Source organism: Apodemus sylvaticus, chromosome 17, assembly GCF_947179515.1.
Source record: "Apodemus sylvaticus chromosome 17, mApoSyl1.1, whole genome shotgun sequence".
Classification (NCBI taxonomy): Eukaryota; Metazoa; Chordata; class Mammalia; order Rodentia; family Muridae; genus Apodemus; species Apodemus sylvaticus.
The window spans coordinates 61,056,864-61,079,740 of record NC_067488.1 but is presented as its reverse complement, the minus strand read 5'-3'; the positions used below and the strand labels follow the sequence as shown (position 1 = coordinate 61,079,740).

The following is a 22,877-nucleotide window of genomic DNA, read 5'->3' as shown; positions in this document are numbered from 1 at the left end:
AGGAAGTGACATCTAGCATTCTACCCTATCGTCTAGCTACAGATTGAGGGATACTCACCAGTGTATCTAGTGTGTGACTGTCTGTTTCTGGGTATAGTTTTGTTTTGCTATTTTAGATTTTTTAAATTGTATTATTATTAGTTTTTTGTGCATGTACCTGCCTAAGTTATGTTTATCCACATGCATGCATGTGCTCATGGAATACAGAGAGAACATCAGATCCCTGGAACTGGAATTATAGCAGACAGTGAGATGCATGATAAAGCTGTAGTAAGCAGTCTTAACTCAGTTATATCTCCAAGCCTGTGTAATATTTACATACTGAACTCTTTCAACTCTGAATTTTTATTTACCCAGGAGAATCCTCTTCTTGACCCCCAAGCTCATAAAAGCTTTCTAAACCAAACCAAACCAAAATGATAAAAACAGAACAATACAAACATACAAATAGAAAACAAATATAAACTTCAGGTAAATTGAAGGGACAGTTACTTTTGGGCAACAGTAAGACATTTATTTCTTTATAATTTGTATTCATTCATAAAAAGGACAAACGACAGTCCTATACTACTCCATTGGAAAAATGATAAAAAATAACTAAAAAATCAATTCGTTATTTATCAGTATCAAATAAAACTACTATTACCTTTCCTGAAATACAAAGAAACAACAGATGTGTCTATAGCTATATAAAGTTTAATTAAGAATCTTGCATCTTAAAGCATATGATACATTGGTTAGCTTGACAACAGTTTAAAACTGATAGTCTCAGTCACATCTGTACAATTCTATGAGAAAATGAAAAGCAGAAGTCATTTGTGCATGAGAGAGTTGAGTCTATCTGCCACATGTTTAAACTAAACAACCTTCCAAAGTCTGTTTTCTTATCTTTCAGAACCATTTTCATGCAAAATCTAGCCAGTTTTGGTCTTTATTACCACATATTAGAAAAGAAAAGGCAGGCATGCATTTGGCAAAAGATGTAGTTGTTATTGATGATACAAAAATGCCCAACATGGGTCACATCGCAAGAGGAAAACCCCCTAATATAACAAGGAAAACACAACATTTGTACAGAAAGCTTACAGAGTGTTCATCTCCCTAAAGTATGAAGTTATCTTCTTCTTTTTCAAATCATTAAATATTTTATGAAATCTCGCAATGGTTTGTTGACATGCCTCTACTGGAAGAGCATCTGTTTTACTCCTTTAAAAAGTTTCATTTGTATAACAAAGTGTTAAGTGTAAATTAATGAAATATTTATTGATATTTTCCTAATGAGGACTTTAAACATTTACACATATAGTACAAAAATTATACAAATTAAAGATAGGGGTAACATATTAATAGATCTATTTTTGCTTCCTGTAAATATTATTTATGGACCTATAAGGTATCCTTTCTAAAAAGATAAACTCTGTCTCTAATTAGCCAGCAAGATTGTGCTAATAAAATAGGATTAGACTTCTCCAGGAACCAAACATTGCACCGTTTCAGGAGCCAGCTAATTCTTTATTACCCGAATTCTTCCACACCCACACTCAGACACATCTCTGGGCACACCATGGATAATGAGGAAACACAGGTTTCCCTTTCACATCTCACAAATTCCTCCACACCAACACCTGGGAGACATCCCAGGACAGGACACTGTCCACCTCTCCTGCCTCCCAGCTTTGCATATTCTTCATAGGACCACTAGCAACATTCTGATTTGGTATTTTTAGACAGTTTTCATTATTGCATTGAAATGGGAAATGAGCTTTAAATTTGCTTGAAATGGAATTCTGTAGCTTTTTTCCAACCCGCATATGAATTCTTGATTCTACACCTTCTACAAAGAGAGTTTATACTTAGGCATGAAGCACAAAACCAGAACAGTGAGAACATTCAGAGCTTCTGACACTTTACTGTCACTTGTTTCTAGCTGGATAAAGACGATCACATTGTAGTATAAATGAAAGCACTCTACTTCCCCAAACCTGTCATTCCACACATGAATAAACACAGCACTAGACAATGTTCCAGATGAGCTGCAGCTTCTGTGGTTTGACATTGATGAGAAGAAAAGCACAAAACAACTTCAGATTAGAATACAAAAGTTAAAAAAAAAATCCTCACGTGGGCATGGGAACGTCAGCATTAGAAAACTAACTGAAGAGTATTAAGGATTCTGAAAAGCAAATATGTAGAAAAGTACATCAAAAATAAGAATACTGATGGTAAGCGCTATAATTTGGTTTTCATGGTCAAAAACTTCCAACTCATTCAGTAAAGTGATTTGGTAATGGTGTTTATGTCAAAATGATTTTGTTCTATTTTTGTTTTAATTTTATGGAAAACTCAAAATATAATGGATGATAAGGGTCTTTCAAAAATAGGCAAGACCCCAAACATATAGGCTAATACAAGAGACTGCATTACTCTTACATATACCACATACAATCAATATTTCAATCTCTATTATATTTCACAACTTGTCATTAAATGTAAAGCACCTGTGTATGGTGAGCTTACCTTCATTCTACGGCCTATGGTATTGAGTTGAACACTGTAACTTGTCCATTGATTTAAATCATGCAACTTTCACAGAATCAGGTTAAATGGTTTATAAGGCATATTGGAACGAGTTAAAAATCATTTTATTTTCCATTTGAAAGTTATACTTTTGGATGAAGGGGTTCCTGAATGCCTCAGTCATAATGTGTTGGGAAATCAGTTGAATAGCTTGTTAGAGTCTAATTTATTTGGCTTAGGATGGAGCCGCTGGGATTAGAAGGAATTGCAGTCATCCCATGATGAAGAGCATCCTCTGATACTGAGCAGGGATGAAGACAGCTAATGTCGCAATATTCAGAATTCCAAGTAGACAAGAAAGCCAAGGGAGGGCAGGAGCAAACTGAGGAGACTCGAAGATAGCGTGGACACACCTACAAAGCAAACCAAAAGCATGTTCATAATTTCATCAGTGACACTAATTGTTGCTTACCCAGGCTGTTTGGAGAGGGCAGGATTGTGTTGACCTGAAAATCGAAAGTTCCTTTGTACAAAATGAATTTCTTATTTAGTGGTATGATTAAAAATACAAACATTATATCAAAGACTTTGTGTGTGAGATCATTCACATTATGTCTACATTCTGCTTAAATAAATAACTAAAATAATAACATTGGAATACTAAATTTGTCCCTGTGATAGAGAAGTCTCAAAGTTCCATCAGAAGATTAAAGGTCAAGAAAAAACATAAATAAAAAATCAGATATCATATGCGAAGACACAGATGGCACCTGTGCCACTTCAAGTGTTTTCTGCATTCTTGAAGATTTTGATTTAACTTTTGGCTTTTTTGCATATTAAAAATGTATGCCACATCCACATGTTATTTTATTCAATTATACAGGGGAATAACAAATTAAATCTTTATTTAAAATTAGCATACACAGCATTTGATACCATAGAATTTCCAAATTATGTAGTTTACTGTGTTTAGTATTAACATGTTCTACTTTGAAGAATTCTGTCTGAGGACTTTTGTGTATTTCGTTTGCTTTTCATTCCTTCTTTCTTTAATTGTTAAGATTGTAATACAGTCACATCATTCCCCTGTTTCTTTTTCTCCTTCAAAACATGTTCCATATACATTTTTCTGTTCCCTTTCAAACTCATGACCGTTTTTCTTTAAGTGTTGATACATGCATATGCCTGGGGGCTTTTTAGAAAATCAGATAGGTGGAATTAAAAATACTAAAAGTGTTACCTCGAATAACATCATATGTATACAAGATAGGTACTGCATATTTTTGTATTCCAATCATTTAAAGATGTTTAGTTGCTCACACACTTAAGAAAGAACTTCTATGGTTTCTTTTATGTTTTGTTTTTTCTTTATATCTTTCTTTCCTTTTTAATATTTTATTTTATTATTTTTGAGACAGGGTTTATAAAGGTAACAGCCTGGAGCTCACTTTGTAGGCCAGGCTGGCCTCAACGTCATAGAATTCACCGACCTCGACCTTTGAAATTCTAGGATTAAAGGCATGAGCAACCACGCCCAGGGTAAGAACTTCTATTGTTAATCTTCATTTGTTAGCTAAAGATCAATTGCCCTGACAGAGTACACTGTGTAGTAGATGCTTTTTTTTCTTCATTATATCAAATGCCTGACAAGAAACAACTCAAAAGACACTTATTTTGGCCCCTACTTTTAGAGGCCGTGGCCTATGGTAATGCTAGCTTTGGTGAGAGCATAGAGCAGATGTTTGTGTATATCACAGCAAAGCAAGAATCAGGATTGGAAAGAAAGCTAGACTTGCTATAGGCCTTGAAGCAATCCTCCAAGTGACTTATTTCCTCAGTGATGCCACATCTCTCAAAGGTTCCACAGTCTCATACATATCACCACCCACTGGAGATGAAGTATTCAACACTTGAGCCTAGAAGGAGCTTGCAACATTTAGAGTGTGACATCCTGAAAGAAAAATAAAGCAATTTAATATGCCATGAGTGTACCTGAATTTACATACTATTTTGGGTGCCACCAATTAAGGGCAATTCCTATGCCTGATAAATTCATAGGCCATGAGCTTCTCATCTTAGAATTCTTGAGAGCATAGGAAACAGTATGACTATGGAGGGACACTCTTCTTTCCTATTCTCCTAGGTTTCGGTAAGTAACTTCAATAAACTCAATTCTGCAATTAGAGAAAGGCTTAAAATCATACTCTACCAGTAGTAAAGTTATAACAGTAGGAAATATATTCTCTAGGAAATTTGAAACCTTTAATATAATTACCTAACATAACAAAAAGTAATTTAAAGCAGTCTGTTCTTTTACTATATAGTGTACCTTAAGGAAGATATAAGAATCTCTTCTAAAAGTCTTGGCATTAGAATGATATCTATGTTCCTTACAAAGTAAAAGATAACTATGCCAATATGCCGCTGTATAATACCCTTGCTCTTTTAACTTTATTTGTTGTGGCAGAGTCCATTCTTAGATATGAATAAGGTGTTTCTTAAAAACAAGTAGGACACCCACAGACCACTCTCCACTCAGCAAGATGCTACACATCCTTCTTCAGATTCTTCCATCCATGCACCCACCCCAGTCTACCATATCTAGACTGGATCTCACATCCACTGCCCCAGCCTAATCTGGCCAACCCTTCCTGCATCAGAAACAGTATATAGGGTCCTTTCAAAACTCACCCTGTGTACCTCTGATACAGTGACTACTCTCATGCCACATCCAACCTCTCTACCCAGCCAGACCTTGAAGATTTTTCTCCAGGAGATAACCCAGTGAGTCCACCTGATCCTTATCTCCAAACCCCAGATTTCAGCTTTGTCCCTACACTCCATGGTTGGACCAGGAGGCACTTTTGGCCCACTAGCCTAGTACTCTTTTTTGTGTGTTGGTTTAACCTGACTTCATTCAATTTAAGCCATTTCCAACCTCTAGTCCAAACCCAACCATAATCTTCTCTTCTACCCCAAACTGCTCTGTCCATATCAGACACAGAACTACGAAAAAAATGTCCACCAATATAATATCTCCTTTTCAACACTTACCTGTCTTGTAGAAATGTTTAGCAAATGAAAACTAATTAGGTGATCCCCAAAACATGACATCTAAAAGATCTTTTATAAACTTCATCAAAGAACTTAAGAGGTTTAAAGGAGATACAAAGAAGACCTGGATGAGGTCATGGAAAAAGAACTTAAGGAGAGTAAATGCATGAGTGAGTCCCAAGAAAACACAAGCCTAAGGCTGAAGGAAGGAAGTCAGTTCAGGATCTCAAAATAGAATTCAGTAAAGTGATAGAAACATTGAAGAGCACTCAAACCAAAATGAAAATGGAGTTTAAAAACACAGTAACCCAAATAGGAAACTTAAAGCTTTACAAATAGAATGAATAGGGCAGAATGTAAATAACAGGACTCTAAGATAATGTAGAAAATCCAGATCAAATAAGCAAGGAAAGGAACATGCAAGACACCTGGCACACAATAAAAAATTCAATTTACAGGCATAGGTGAGGGGGAAGACTCCCAAGTCAATTGAGTAGACCAGTTCTTCAGCAAGACCATAGAAGATGCTTCCACGAACTAAGGAAAGACATGCATGTACAAATACAAAAGGCACTCAGAACACCAAATACATATGATCAGAAATGAAACTTTCCACATATGGTAGATAAAATAGCAAGTATACAGAACAAATACAATGGACTCATATCTGTGAGAGTAAAAACATGAGTCAAATAGAAAGAAAACCACATGAGAATTATGGCTGATTTCTTGGTGGAAACCCAGGAATCTAGTAGAGCCCGGATTCCTGTAACAGGCCCCAGACTTTAGTGGGCTCCCAGACCTTAGCACAGTTGATACCATAATGCATCTGCCACCCAGGCCTTGGAACCCAGCATGCAGGCAGCAGTACCTGCCAAAACAAGAACAAAGACCTAATTCATTAAAGCCCATAGTTCTGGAACAATCCTTAAATGTACTAACCTTGCTTTTTGGCTTCTGTAATCCAGTTTCTGATGAACTGTTATTACTAACAGAACTATGCCAAGCCAGAATAAGGCTTTGTGCTTACAGGCTCACCCTGAGAAAGGCTTGGAATTACAATGGGGTCCTGACTACACAGTGCAGACTCTGGTCAGCTGGCTTTCTTTTGGCTTGAACTCTTTGGTAGATACCTTACAATGTTTCTGAAGGCTCAAGCACAATCACCAGAGACAAGACCTTGAGACATGGGGATCTCAGAGTACCTAGGAGTATGGAAGAGTATGGTGGTCAAGGGGCCCCTTTAGGGGCTTTAATGAATTAGGTCTTTGTTATCATTTTGGCAGATGTTGCTGCCTGCATGCTGGGTTGCAAGGCCTGGATGGCAGTTCCATTGTGGTGTCAATTATGTTAAAGGCTGAGCGGCTACTAAAGTCTGGGTTCTAGGAGGTGCACAGCTCCAGATGTTCCAGGGCTCTGAGACTGATTCTGATCATTTGCTGACTAACGCATTGGAAAAAATCTGACACACCCAAAAGAATACAAATCAAAAGTTGCTTATTCTGTCGCTTCCAGGGGGTAAGTCTGGTTAAGGCTCCTTTTGTTTAGGGATGCACGTGAGAGGCCCCACATGGCTGCTAACCAGTGCTGGAGATCTTTGTGAAATGTCACGGGACTCCTTTGATCTGTTCGGATGTTTGAGTGTGTGATGACCACCCCTAATCTGTCTCTTCACTGTCATTGTTTGTCTCTGTCTTGTTTTTCCCTTTGTCTTCTGGACAGCCTGTCTTTTGTAATAGGTGGGAAAGAGGGTTGTCCCAAGACACCCATGAAACGTAAGTTAAAATGTTTCAGAGACAGTTGCTTGTCAGACAAAAGCAACTATGCCATTCCCTTCTTACCTTGAAAACCGCACACTTTCTGGTGAGGTTGACTGGCTGTTGTTTGTGCTTGGATTGTCTCCCCTAAGGACATCCTATTTTACCAAACAGCAGGAGCTATTTGGAACACAAAGACTGAAACTCCCAATTACCCAGACCAGTTATCAACTGTTGCTCATCTTTGGTCAGTTATCCACCCACCCTCTGGCCAAAGACTTATGCTCTAGCTTTGGGGAGCTGGGCCCTTTTGGTCCAGCTGGGGCTTACATAGAAATGATGCCAGCCATTCACTCCATTCCTCCAGAAGAAATGAATGTCTCACTTCTTTATACCTCAACCAGACCAATGGACATGGTGGGAAGACAGACCCTGCTTTCAACTCCCTAGGAGGTGGTTGGCAAGTGACTCCTCCATAGAGGCTTCCACATACAAGGAAGCCTGACAGGCTTTGTTCTAAGCAATGGTGTCAGTTTACATTCTGCCTTAAAGAGCGGTGCCACCAATGGCACCTCATAGCTTAGATGTGCGGAAAGGGGGTAGAGTGAAAAGGCCCCCTTATCCCCACTTATAATGATCCCTTTCAGCCAATGATCTATATAAGTGGAAGACTCAAAATCCTTTCTTTTCTGAAAAAACAAACAAGCAAAAAACAAAAACCCCACAGGATCTCCTTCATCAGCCTGTTGGAGATTGTCTTTTGCAGTCACCAGTTCTCATGTGACAACTGTCACCCTCTTCACAGATGAGGGGTGACAGGATCCAGCTGGAGAGTAGGAAGGCAGCCCATAGGGCCAGGATGGCTGTAAGACGGCAAGGCTCAGACCAATCAGACCTTTCCTTTGCTTTGAGCAGAATGGGACCCCAACACCATACTGATAGAGGTAAGGAGGCTTTGGACAGTTTTTACCAAGTCTTATTGGAAGGCTTGAAAGCAGAGGCTAGGAAGCTTACTAATCTGTCTTAGGAGACTAAGGTTACTCTGGGATCTGACAAATTCTCCTTTGGGTTCCTGGGACAACTCTGGAGGAGCATACTGCATGTTTACCTTGATAAGTCCAGATGTCCCCAAAATGAGCAAGCAGAAAATATTGTCCTTGTTATCCATTGAAAGAAACTTCAAAAATTAGAGAGATTTGAGGATACGAATAGGCTCCAGGTGTTGGAAATTGCTCTGAAAGTCTTTAAGAACCAGGACTTAATCAAGGAAAAACTCAGAAAGAGACAGACTAGGATAGTAGCTGCCCTTAGGAAAACAGACAGAGGGAGACTGAGAAAAGGTATGTCTAGAGATAAGGAAAAGTGTCAATGTGATTACAATAAACAGAGGGGACATTGGAAGAATGAATGCCTGGACCAGAAGAAGGAAAAGGAGATCCCTCCAGTCTGTCAGTTAAGTGAAAAATGACATGGCCTGGGATCCATCCTATTGGGTGCCCAGGTCACAGCAAAGGTAATGTGAAAACCTGTTAAGCTCTCAGTGAACACAGGACTAGCCTACTCCATTCTGATGCAACCTTTCATGCCAGTCACCTCCTGGTAGACTTATCTTCACCCCTCTTCAAGAAAACCTCTCTTTGCAATAGGGACCATTACAGAAAGCCATAACCAATCAAAACAGAGTTGTGGAGCATAGCCCCAGTGGATACATTTACTATACAACTCTTGCACCTAAGGCTTAGGGATCAGTGCACAATACAGGGTAAGAAGATTGAAAGAGCTAGGGGTTCAGGGATTTTACTGTGAGACAGTGTCTCCTAATGTCAGAAGCTACACCCGAAACAGTCCCACTAATATGACTGCCCAGCCATCAGCAGAATGAGGACAATAGGCAGCCTAACAAAGATGGAGAAAAGCCTACAAGGCATCAGCCCTACAAAAAGAACTACAGGCAACTAAGAAAGTTCAGAGCAAGAACAGTGTTCCTCAGGGAAGAAAACATCAACAGATTATAAAATACCAAGTGCTCAGTTCTGAAAACATCTGAACAAGAAATTATATACAGCCTGAGCAGGTTATGCTTACGCATTTAGGAACACATACACACACAGATGCACATGCACACACATATGTAAGCATATAACAATAATTAAGTAAAGAGAGACCATTAATTTGAAAGAAAGCAAGGAATGTTATCTAGAAGGGTTTATAGAGAAAAGGGAAGTAGGAACTGATGTAATTCTATAATAATCTCAAAATTAAAGAAATAAGAAAATTAAAAAGAAATAAATAGGCCAGAATCAGAAGGTCAGAAATTGGGAATATATATAGAAGGCCCCTGGCCCCTTAACAGCTGCACAGAAAGCCTCCATCTTACAAATGTTGTCAGGTGTTGTCAATAACAATGCCACAAATGCTGATGACTAGGGTATCTGGGTCCTGCTGTTCTACAGCACACAATGGATTCTGGTGGCCCTTACATCAGGTATATCCTGGTGTGTCCCATCTTTACATGCTCCTCTCTGTCTCTATTTCTATATTTCACACACACACACACACATACACACACACACACACACACACATACATACACACACACCTATAATATGTTAACCTAACACTTTAGAGCAATAGGATTTTTCAATAAGCCATTATTTCAGTTTTTTAGAATAAGAAATGGAAAATATGAGCATAAATGCATACATCAGCACTGAGTAATTTCAAACAGTTGTGTAGTTAATTTTATATTCCACCTCCTCAATAATTCATTAAACAGAAATATCACTCAAGTCCATATAAAATTTTTAAAAATCAGTCCATGGCCAATGATTAAATAGAGAATAATCAGCAGAGAGAATGACTGTTTAGTCTTTCTCATTGCTAAAGGCATGCTCTTTCAGTCTGAGGACACTGGCCTGTGCCCTTCCTGTGTCAAGTCAAGGGCATCAAAGGGAGAAAACCAAGTAGAAAGCCTCAGCTGCTACCTATGCTGTTTGAATGAGGTTTTCACATTCTCCTGTGGTTTTGAAACATTCTATTTTTCTACATATTTAAAAGAAAAGCCATAGCCCACATGTTATTTTATTCTGATAAGATGACCAATAACAAACCTCAATTAAACAGCAAGACATTTAGTTTTCCATGTCTGACCCAATTTAGATGATCTCTCCTGAAGACCTATCTGAGGGCAACTACAGGGTCTCTCCAAGTCTCTTTCCATTGACCACAATTACATCAGCAATGGGTATACACTGATGTGTTTGCCTGGATGTGTGGCTTGGCAAACGCCTAACTGTGGCTGCAGAAAGCAGTTTAGTCAGTCAGGGATAGCATTTTGAAGTTTTGGTGTTAGGATACAAACCAAACACAATTTCATAATTTGTGGCTTTGACATCAGGATATTTGATTTATTTAAAATAAACCTTTTGTGTTTGCGTGTGTTATATTTAATGTCTCTAATGGCTCAAGTTTATGTAATTGTGGTATACATCTTCAGTTTGCTTCTACATTCTAAACAGAAATCAGAGACCTAATTGAGTTACCATTTAGTCATTAAATAAATGTGAGATATATAAAAATATATTCTTGTGTGGTTTTCAATATATGTTGGGTTTATACTTTACAAACCTTAGAGTACTATTCACATGAATGTCTCTTGTTCTTACGTTGCATCCACTGATTATCTACTTTGCTTCTCATAGATTTTCTGGATGGTAATCATGAACAAATTATCAATATTAGAGATCATTTTTCTCCACATCAGAATAAACGTCAAGCTAATTTAGAGTCTTCTTGATTATTTCTTTTTAATAGAAATTTTGGATTTAATTTCTACAAGAGTTATCATCTCACAATGTGTGTGCATGTGTTCATGTCATCTCTCTTCTCTCATTTGAGGTTCCTGTCTTCCAACATTCAGATGTGAGTACATATCCTATAGTGACTACAGAAACCAGTAACATAACATGGGACCATTTCCCGAGAGGGGGTGGGCAGGGGCAATGAATCAGGGGATTGCAGGGCACAAGTGATCTGATGAAATGAATGGGGGAGGGGAAAGAGGGTCTTGAGTCAGGAGGAGGAAGACTAAAGTGCAGAGGAAGGAGAGAATTGGGTGGAGAGGGCAGTGGTGTGTGGAGAGGGAGCATAAATATCTATTAAATTACTTCATGTAAAAGTGGAGCAGTCATTTGTGTAGGCGGAGAATGTCTCTGTGTTTTATAAAAGTACCTTTCCGAACTACTGGTGGGAAAGGAGAAAGATCTTAAGGGACACAGCATAACACAGAAAGGTAAAGGGAAATACTGGTGTGTGTGTGTGTGTGCACAGAGATTTAAGTAGGAAGAAGGGAAGGAATAGAGAGGAGGTAAAGAAAGGGTATTTGAGAAAGCCATATGAAATCCTACCATAACCACCCCCATTACCACCACCTCTACCTCATCTCCCTTACTCTAGTTTAAATAGCATTATCACACAGGGCAAAGTGCTCCTCTCAGAATAAATAGGTTTCCAAATAAAAAGGGCAGTGCCAGGTGTGAAATACTTATTGAGATTTTTGTTTGTTTGTTTGTCTGTCTGTCTCTGGGGCTTAGAAACTCACAGAATAATGCAGACTATTGCCATTGGCTTTGGTGGCTGACTAGAACTCGATGTTAAGACTCTATTGCAGAGGACACTACACACTTGGATCGCAGGACTTTGAGAGATCTAGCTGGTATCAATAGGGGAACGTCCTCTCTGCTGGCTAGTTTTCATAGCACCTGGTGCTATTCTGCCTTTATGGGGAGACAAGTTGTCCACAATCTGACCTAGCTATTGGGGCCAGAGAGTTGCCACAATAACCAACCTGACAAGTCATACCCATTGAGGCAATATTGGCAGGAATGTGGTGGAGGAGACCAAGAACTTTCTTATTCAAGACCCTGTCCACAGGTAGAAACAGGTGCCTTTTCTTATAAATCTGACGAAGAGTCAGAGAGCTCACAGGCAACAGGGGTGACCTTACAAATATTAGTTTGCTAACTGAGCATAGCTTCAAATTGCTCTCTAAAAATGAATCCCTATAGCCATTGATTAGTGCAACTCACAGAATTGACTTATCAGAGAAATTTATTTGTGCAGTGGATAGCAGTTAACACAGAAACTCTAGTTTTGACAGCTAAAGGGCAGAGAATAGGTGTTGGCCATAAGAAGGGTTTCTGCATTATACAGTCCCATGCAAGGCAGAGAAAGCAAGGCAGAAGGGTGTGGAAAAATTGGAATGGGGAGATCTGGGATGAGACAGTGTTTTCTGGGCAGAGCAGGAGAAGCACGAAATGACAGCAGCAGCAGATCCCTGCACAAGACCTGCACAAGATCAAGGCCCCAAGGGATAACCCTGCACCTGCAGCACAAACTGGGCCCAGTGGGCTTTAATAATATAAAATATTGGAAGGTGGAAGCAAGGTGGCAGGTGGAGGGTGGAGTTGAGAAAAGTTAGTACCAGGAGTAGGGGGAATAATTTCAAGCACAATATACTTCATAAATGGAGTTCTTAGAAACAAAATTAAAATATTAATATATGCATATAAGTGTGCATACACACACACACACACACACACACACACATATATATATATATATATAATTACAAGCATCCAACCCAAGATACTATTTCCATTCAGCTGACAAATCTGTCATACTAAGAAATTTCTTTTTATATTATTACTTCTAGTGTCCATTCCTTGTGCTAACATCTAGACAATGAAACAATTTCCACACAGAGCTACATATAGCCAAAGTATATTTTCAACAGCTTTAATTATTCTGAGCCTCATACATAGTAGAATGTACTGATATTGAGTAGTAAAGAATTGAATCATATTTTTCCTGATTAGGGAGAGTGATAGTGTGTGGGATGGGAGAGTTGGCCTAAGGAAGAGCACCAGTAATGGATCCCCAAGCCCTTGACAGTGGAGCCAAACCTGTAGCATTTCTCCTTATCAATTTTCTTCATGGTATACTCTAATCTTTAAATAACAGAGACAAGGAAGAATATCCATGAATAGCATCTTGTCAGGAGATAGTCTGTGAAATAATCAATAGGCAGGTAATGATTCTGTGGAATCATTTAGGATTTGTAAGAGCATTTTGGCAATAGTACCACATGGCTGCTCAAAGTATGAGGTTGGAAGGCAAACCAAACAAGGAATAACTCTGCCTTCACCTCTCTCTGGTTGACTCATCTTTTCATACCCTAGTTCCTCCCACTATAAAATAAGATTAAATCCATCTCATTGATTTATTATGAGAATTGAGAATGTTTGTCAAAGATGTGTGTATACATACATATATATTTACAGATATATGTGAGCATATGAACATATATAGCATAATTTGTCTTAATAAGGTATTATAATATTTGGAAGCTCATTACTAAATTGCATGGAAAAGAAGTGCTTTATTCAAGTAGTAGATTTGAGACAGCCTCAACCTAGAGTCTGAACCTTGAGTAGACTCAACTCAAGGTTCTCAAGGCAGTAGACTGACATCTTTTGCTTTCAATTTTGTGTGCTGTGTTCTAACCCACTGTGCTCCATTGCCCCAAGGAATTGTGGGGCTCCACTTACTGCAATTGGTAAATGGTTGTTTCCTTAACTTACTTCAAAAAATGCGTGGCTAATAGTAAATCACCAGTAGGTGGTACCTGCCACATTCAATTAGCTTTGTTCTTTTTCAGCACCTGCATGACACGTTTCAAAGATTAGTTGGAATAATAGTAATAACAACAACAACAATAATATAAAATTAATAGTAAAAGTTTGGCATACCAAACTTTCTGAGAATAGGCCAGCAGCTGAGTAACTTCTCTCTGTTTTAGCAATTAAGTACCTTTGACTTGCGGAAGAGAAACTGAACCAAAGGAGGAAGAGAACGAGGTACTGGTCCTAGGGACTAGAGCTCAAGCATGGACTGCCCAGGCCTGCCTTACCTCTAACCTTCTTCTCATCTTTGGCATGCACTGTTCTCCTGAATAAACATGTATCTTAAGTAAATCAATAGCAAACATATAATATCTTCTTTCATAGAAAATCCAGTATGTAAATGTTTGGTCAACCTTCCCCTACATCAACAACTGTGGCCGAGTTGATGGTGAAATGAACTGGACTGACAGGAAGTTACGAAGGCAAAAGCACATGTTTCAATCCTTCCACACTAGGATGCAGGAAAAGTCCTGACCACAGCAGCATCGGAACTGGTGCCCTCTGATTGGTTAGATCCAGGATCAGCTGATTCATTAGAATGAGTATCAGCTGATTCATTAGGACCAGCACCATGTGATTCATTCTTCAGTAATTTTTCTGGTTTTTGTTTCTTCCATGTGGTAGTTTCTTATTCAAAGTTTAGATCCCATTCTTCATCCTGCTTAACCTTTAACAGTGAAAGGATGATATGTACAAACTTCCCAAGCAGAAAGTTTATTTACCTGTAATTTGACATGGGGTGTTCAGTGACACTGCATCTTAGTGAGGTGGACTTTAAATTTCCCACTAGGCCATATATCAAAACTTGTTACCTTTATAATGTCTAGTTTACGATGTTGATTGAACATAGTTAAGAGAATGGCCTCAATGCTTTCCCATTTATGTGTGTTTATGTGTGCATCTTGTTGCTTAACTTTCTTATTATAGTAGAGCAAGTTGGTAAGGTGATGAGCATGCTCATGTGTTTCATTGAATCTACAACCTATTTTTAGATCAAATACCACACTTCCTCTGTAAATACACATTATTCACCAGTTTAAAAATAAAATAAAATAAGTAAAGTGCAGTAGAAGGAGACATCCTTTTAGAAAGTTGATAAGTTAATTGGATTTGCTATTAAAAGTGCCCCTTCACCACCAGCGGGAATGTTCACAAATTTTTATATTTCAAATCTGTTACTTGAATCAAGTGTTTTCTGATTTTGAGAAAAACAAAGTAACAGATATTTACCCTAACTAATTTTAAAAGTGTCTAGAAAAGAAGACATAGGCAAAATCAGAAAACAAAACAGATTTGAGTTTATTTACTATAGGATTGGTCTGTATTTGCTGATCTTAGGATAGATTTTTATTTTCACTCTATTACATATGCATTGATTTGCATATTTTGGTTTTAATTATCTTCTCTTGTCTCTGTATCTTTGTGATAGCGACATACTAATCTAGGTAAAGAAGAAAAAGCTTAAGACCTACCCCTTGCTCCATCAGTAGCTAGTTTGTAACCATGGACCATGGGCACAGTTTGGAAAGGCTGTGATCTTTGGATGTTTCAGTTCTTAAGATGTGGGATGAGGAATTCTCAAAATGACAGTCTTCCATCTCAGAAGCCTGAAAGTTAGCATTCTGGCCATGCTGCTTTGATTCTAAGACAACCATAATATTTGAGCCATACAATTTTCAAACTTATTTGTTGTTTTTTCTTTATAATAATCAAACATGATATTAGTTTATATGTATACAGCCAGAGCTTGATCATATAAGCACTAGTGGCTTTGGTTTTTTGTTTGTTTGTTTGTTTGTTTGTTTGTTTGTTTTTTGGAAACAGTGAAAACCACTAACTAATGCTGCCTCTTCTACATGTTCATCAATTAGGAGCCTAGAAGCCAAGCAAGATAACTGTTTATATTTTTGGCAGATGTGTGTAGTTTGCTGGCAGTGTACACTGTGGCTCTATTTATTCCATGCTATTGACTTTGGTACTTCCCCACCATAAAATGCTAGACTGCACTTCCTCTGAGAATGGACAGAACAGTTGCCAAAGAATGGCGGCCAATGGAGTGCATAAGTAACCTCTAATAACTTCTGTGCTGATAGGAATTTTTGGCAAGGTAAATCTGTCATTGTGAGGGCTTTGAAAATTGGCTTGCTACAGCTAAGAACAGCAGTTTGGCAGAAGTGTGGAGCTGGGGGTAAGAAAGGATGCCTTTGCATAGTAGCATGGTCCCACTTGACTGTGGGACCCCTCAGAAGGCTCTTAGCCTCTTGAGCTATAAAATGGAGAGTGAAATGGGTATATGATAAGGTGTGTGTAAGAATCATTTTTTAAAAAAACATGTTAGTATATACTGTCGAAGCCACTACTATGAATTTAGTATGTTGAGTCAAAAAAGTTTTATTTTGTGAGTATTTAGTGAGACTCCATGGTACCTGGAATAAGACACAGGGTCCCCAGGTTCCAGGCTCCAGGTTCTAGTCATCTAATGTACGACATGCCATCAATGGAGTTCCTGATTTGTTTTTCACAACATATGCCAAATCTTTACCAGTAACACAAGTATCCCCGACAACCAGAGCATGATGGTAGTCAGGCTATGAACTTGTCTCTAGAACTAGCTGCTCACTAGAACATTGTGCAAAGTGATGGTGTAGACTGTGGGAAACATCCATCTGCCACCAGGGTCATTCTTTCTCAATGAAAGTTTGGCAGCCTGAGGGCTCCAGATATCATTCTCTTGTGCCCAGTTCATAACAACAAACAGCTCCTGTCCCCCTCTATCTTCCCTTCTGAACCCAACCAAGTTTGAGTTTCAGTGGTAAAATGAAAAGTGAGTGGCAAGGTTCAACTCTGATGTGTTCTTTTTTTTTTTTTTTTTTTGATTTTTTTTATTCAATATATTTTTTATTTACATTTCAAATGATTTCCCCTTTTCTAGCCCCCCACTCCCCGAAAGTCCCATAAGCCTCCTTCTCTCCCCCTGTCCTCCCACCCACCCCTTCCCACTTCCCCGTTCTGGTTTTGCCCTATACTTCTTCACTGAGTCTTTCCAGAACAAGGGGCCACTCCTCCTTTCTTCTTGTACCTCATTTGATGTATGGATTATGTTTGGGGTATTCCAGTTTTCTAGGTTAATATCCACTTATTAGTGAGTGCATACCATGAGTCACCTTTTGAGTCTGGGTTACCTCACTTAGTATGATGTTTTCTAGCTCCATCCATTTGCCTAAGAATTTCATGAATTCATTGTTTCTAATGGCTGAATAGTACTCCATTGTGTAGATATACCACATTTTTTGCATCCACTCTTCTGTTGAGGGATACCTGGGTTCTTTCCAGCATCTGGCAATTATAAATAGGGCTGCTATGAACATAGTAGAGCATGTATCCTTATTACATGGTGGGGAATCCTCTGGGTATATGCCCAGGAGTGGTATAGCAGGATCTTCTGGAAGTGAGGTGCCCAGTTTTCGGAGGAACTGCCAGACTGATTTCCAGAGTGGTTGTACCAATTTGCAACCCCACCAGCAGTGGAGGAGTGTTCCTCTTTCTCCACATCCTCTCCAACACCTGCTGTCTCCTGAATTTTTAATCTTAGCCATTCTGACTGGTGTAAGGTGAAATCTCAGGGTTGTTTTGATTTGCATTTCCCTAATGACTAATGAAGTTGAGCATTTTTTAAGATACTTCTCCGCCATCCGAAGTTCTTCAGGTGAGAATTCCCTGTTTAACTCTGTACCCCATTTTTAATAGGGTTGTTTGGTTTTCTGGAGTCTAACTTCTTGAGTTCTTTATATATATTGGATATTAGCCCTCTATCTGATGTAGGATTGGTGAAGATCTTTTCCCAATTTGTTGGTTGCCGATTTATCCTTTTGATGGTGTCCTTTGCCGTACAGAAACTTTGTAATTTTATGAGGTCCCATTTGTCAATTCTTGATCTTAGAGCATACGCTATTGGTGTTCTGTTCAGAAATTTTCTCCCTGTACCAATGTCCTCAAGGGTCTTCCCCAGTTTCTTTTCTATTAGCTTCAGAGTGTCTGGCTTTATGTGGAGGTCCTTGATCCATTTGGATTTGAGCTTAGTACAAGGAGACAAAGATGGATCAATTCGCATTCTTCTGCATGCTGACCTCCAGTTGAACCAGCACCATTTGTTGAAAAGGCTATCTTTTTTCCATTGGATGTTTTCAGCCCCTTTGTCGAGGATCAAGTGGCCATAGGTGTGTGGGTTCATTTCTGGATCTTCAATCCTGTTCCATTGATCTGCCTGCCTATCACTGTACCAATACCATGCAGTTTTTAACACTATTGCTCTGTAATATTGCTTGAGGTCAGGAATACTGATTCCCCCAGAATTTCTTTTGTTGCTGAGAATAGTTTTAGCTATCCTGGGTTTTTTGTTATTCCAGATGAATTTGTTAATTGCTTTTTCTAACTCTGTGAAGAATTGAGTTGGGATTTTGATGGGTATTGCATTGAATCTGTATATTGCTTTTGGCAAAATGGCCATTTTAACTATATTGATTCTGCCGATCCATGAGCATGGGAGGTTTTCCCATTTTTTGAGGTCTTCTTCCATTTCCTTCTTCAGAGTCTTGAAGTTCTTGTCGTAAAGATCTTTCACATGTTTGGTAAGAGTCACCCCAAGATACTTTATACTGTTTGTGGCTATTGTGAAGGGGGTCATTTCCCTAATTTCTTTCTCAGCCTGCTTATCCTTTGAGTATAGGAAGGCCACTGATTTCGTGCCGAGGTGACACCCCCTCCTTAGAACTTAGGTTTAGAGGCTACCCAGAGTGAAGCTGCACATAGGCCTCCTGGGCTTGCATAGGAATGGAGGACCATTTCTCCACTTCCTCGTCATTTTTCTACTGTCCCTTTTCTTTCTTGATGGGTCACATTTTGTATGCTATTAAATAGAGAAAGAGGTTCTCCTTGCAGGGGAAAAAAAAGATTCTGTTTGGTCACCGTGTAGTTGTCTTAAAATTTATTGTGTCTAAACAAGAAAATTCAAACTAAAGAGATAGATTTACCTTTCCATAAGCCACTGAATTCTTCTCCATTCTTCCTTTCCACAAACTTAAAAGACATTCTTTGCTGGTCTTAATGTCTGTCTATGCCCGAGGTCATGGTAGGGGTCTGTTATCTGCATCTAGGTGAGACAACTGAACCCGTGACACTGACCAATCATGAAGCTGATGCTATCATGGTGGGTCATCTTCAGCTACAGAAACTCTACATTGTGTGTGGATTACTTAATTATCAGTGAGATGAAATGTTCACAAAATACTCATTTGCGTGCTCCATGATGTTCCAGTACTTGTGGGTAAATTCCTCCTTTAATAACTAAGAAAAGGTAGGTATGGAAGAGTTCCTTCTTCAAGGTGAGAGTCAGTTCAGACAGGCACCTGTCTGTTGTGCACCCCAAATTAAACACTATTCTCTGTTTTATATCATTCCTTTTGAGACTTTAATTAGCAGTCATTCACGCCGTTAGTTGAGATGAGAGAGCTTTGGTACTGTCAAAGTACAGGTTCAGATTAACTTAAATATATATTTTTTAAATCTCTGATTTTTCTTTCTGGGTGAAGTTCCTCAACAAGCAACCAGGTGAAAACTCCAAAACTCAGAAGATGGGGGTGCTGATGGGGCACACTGAAGAGCAGATGTCTTCCCAAGGACTTCATTCCTTGCAAGTTCTTTAGACAGTATGATGTATAGAGTAAATTATCCTTTTAATGAATTACTGACAAATAACTTTTCCATTGATTGCTTTAATTTCTATCATGTTGAAGTGTCCACTATGTACAAGGCACTTTGCAAGGGGTCATTTGGCTTTGTTGGTATAATGTGTAATTAAAACCTGAGTCCTTGTCTTTGCTGATAGAAGGGCAGCCTGGGAAGTTCTCCTGGATGCTTTTTGGGGAGCCTATAATTGCTAGAGAATACCGTGATTCCACCGTCTGTAACAGAATGAGTTGAGAGATGGAGATTATTATGGCCAGCTAGATGCTTCTAAATGTAGCCACAGCAGTCAAAAGTCCTTGTCCCCTTGACTTTCAAGTCCTGATTTGGGTATATGACTATCTATAAATTCCCTCCAGGAAAAATATATTAAGACTTTCATTTGATCATTCTTTATTCAGCCCTGGCTTCAGGGGTATGAGAAATTACAATCTCACCTATCAGAAATAGTGTCTTGGGATCGAATACTTTTCATCCTAAGGTGATTATGAACTTGTGTATAAAATGACAGCCTTGCAGTGGGATCTAGAATCATCTATCTACCTGAAGGGTCCATAGAACTCCTTACTTTTCCCCCAGATATAGAGTACTCATAAACTTTGATTCAATGATTTAATTCTCTACAACTGTTAGAAAGAAAGGTCCTAACCAGCTGCTCTGCCCTTTGTTCTTCTACAGGTGAAAAACTTTTTTGAAAACTTAGAAATGTGTAAGAAGTAGCGATGTATAAGGAGTCACTGGCTGAAACTGAGCATTGGCTAGCCAGGGTGCCTAAGATTCCTGCCTAGTCTGTCCTCCTCCTCTACAGCTTTATGAAGATATCAGGGCCCCGTCCCCTCTTTCCAAACTTTTAACATTAATCAAGAATCCTTTCCTTGGCTCCTTGCCGGCCCACATTTTTTCTTTTTCTTTCTTTCTTTCTTTCTTTCTTTCTTTCTTTCTTTCTTTCTTTCTTTCTTTCTTTCTTTCTTTCTTTCTTCCTTCCTTCCTTCCTTCCTTCCTTCCTTCCTTCCTTTCTGTCTTCCTTCCTTCCTTTCTTTCTTTCTTTCTTTCTTTCTTTTCCTTTCTTTCTTTCTTTCTTTCTTTCTTTCTTTCTTTCTTTCTTTCTTTCTTTCTTTCTTTCTTTCTTTCTTTCTTTCTTGGAATATTCACTTGTTAAAACAGGGTTTTTCCATCCTCAGATGAATAGTAAGCCTTGCTCATTTTGAGAAACTACGGACATGTCATTTTATGGATGTAGGGATAGATGTGTGACACAGACCTGAATATCATGGGAGATGTTTCATCACTGCCTAACACTGCCTAAGGTGCTTTTAGAAATGTACTTAATTTTAAGATCAACTTTAAGAAACAATACGGTTTTCTTGGCCATTTATTTAGCCTCTGCACAGGACAGGAAAGCCCTGGAATTGCTGTGGTCCCTGGAAACTAGAGACAGGGACGCCTGTGAGTTATGTTGAGACCCTAGTAAGTGAGGGGAGACGACAAACCCTACTCCTTGACTGTATTTTTGAGACACTGATCTAACCAGAATAAAAACCAGCTATTTCAGACAGTTTTCAGTTTTCTGCCTATTAATAACATTCTACAGGACACAGATGCTTCTCTGATATTATTCCTTAGCTAGAAGTAATGAGTCTGCTTTCCTTCACTTATTGTATTAACAATACCATCTGCCAACTTTGGGCAACACCAACAAACATCTGCTGTCTCAATTTCTGTATTTTAATTTCATAACCCACTAAATATGAAGCTATCTGACTGTGGAGTTGGCTCTGTGGTGAGTTTTGATTTCTCAGTTTGTGCGCTGGCTCTTTCTTTCTTCACCAACCTTCACTCTGATGTGTATCCAGAACTCTGGGCACAGCCCGTCTCACCTGGATCCTGATTAGCTCCAATCACGTGGTCTCGGGAGACAGATTGTTCTTCAGGTGTGTTTCTGCTGCTCAATTCAGCAGATGATTCAGCTAGTTTATATAAATCTTCCAACGCAGAACATTCCCTTTCATACTTCTCAGCAAATCATCCAAAAAATACTCTTTGGGTCTTCTTGCAAGCAAACCCTAAGTTTAATAGCTTCTTCTTCTTTTTTTTTTTAAAATTAACCTTCCCAAGTTAATTCTGCAGAGCAGGTTGAGAAATAACTGCTATTTTATGTAAATTTCTGTTCTTGCCCCATCACATCCTAAACAATTATTTTTAATTAGATATTTGCTTTATTTACATTTCAAATAGTATCCCCATTCAACATTACCCCTCCGAAAATCCCCTATCCTATCTTCCCTTCTCCTCCCCCCCCCCCCCAATTTCCTGATTGCATTCCCCTATTCTGGGGAATCAAGCCTTTACAACACCCATGGTCTCTCCTCTCATTGATGTCTGAAATGGTCATCTTCTGCTACTTATGTAGCTGGAGCCATGGGTCCCTCCATGTATACTCTTTGGTTGATGGATTAGTCTCTGAGAGCTCTGGGTGTAGTGGATGGTACACATTGTTGTTCCTCCTGCAAGGCTGCAAACCTCTTCAGCTCCTCTCGAGCTGCTCCGTTGGGGCCCTTATGTTCATTCTATTGGTTGGCTGTGAGCCGTGGGTATTTTGATCCTCTTTCCAATAAGGATCAAAGTACATACTTTGGGTTTCCTTCTTCTTGAGCTTCATGTTGTCTGTGAGTTGTATCTTGGGTGTTCTGAGCTTTTGGGCTAATATCCACTTATCAGCGAGTGCATACCATGTGTGTTCTTTTGGGATTGGGTTACCTCACTCAGAATGGTATTTTCTAGCTCCATCCACTTACTTGCCTATGAATTTTATGAATTAAATGTACCACATTTAAATAACACTATTAAAAATGGGGTACAGAGCTAAACAAAGTTGAGGTAAACCTCAACTGAGGAATACCAGATGACTTAGAAATATCTAAAGTAATGTTCAGCATCCTTAGTCATCAGGGAAATGCAAATCAAAACAACCCTGAGATTCCACCTTACACCAGTCAGAATGGCTAAGATCAAAAACTCAGGCGATAACAGATGTTGCATAGGCTGTGGAGAATGAGGAACATTC

The 22,877-nt window shown here is 38.9% G+C and overlaps 1 protein-coding gene across 1 annotated transcript in view; it reads right to left on the bottom strand.

Moving 5' to 3' along the window:
- Nucleotides 1–617: 617 nt before the first annotated feature.
- Cntn1 (contactin 1) overlaps nt 618–22,877 on the bottom strand; it is a 138,144-nt gene continuing 115,884 nt past the window's right edge. Inside the window, exon 23 of the mRNA XM_052160364.1 lies at nt 618–2,930. Within this exon, the coding sequence (XP_052016324.1) occupies nt 2,854–2,930 (77 nt within the window). The 3' untranslated portion in view covers nt 618–2,853. The remainder of the gene's footprint in view (nt 2,931–22,877) is intronic.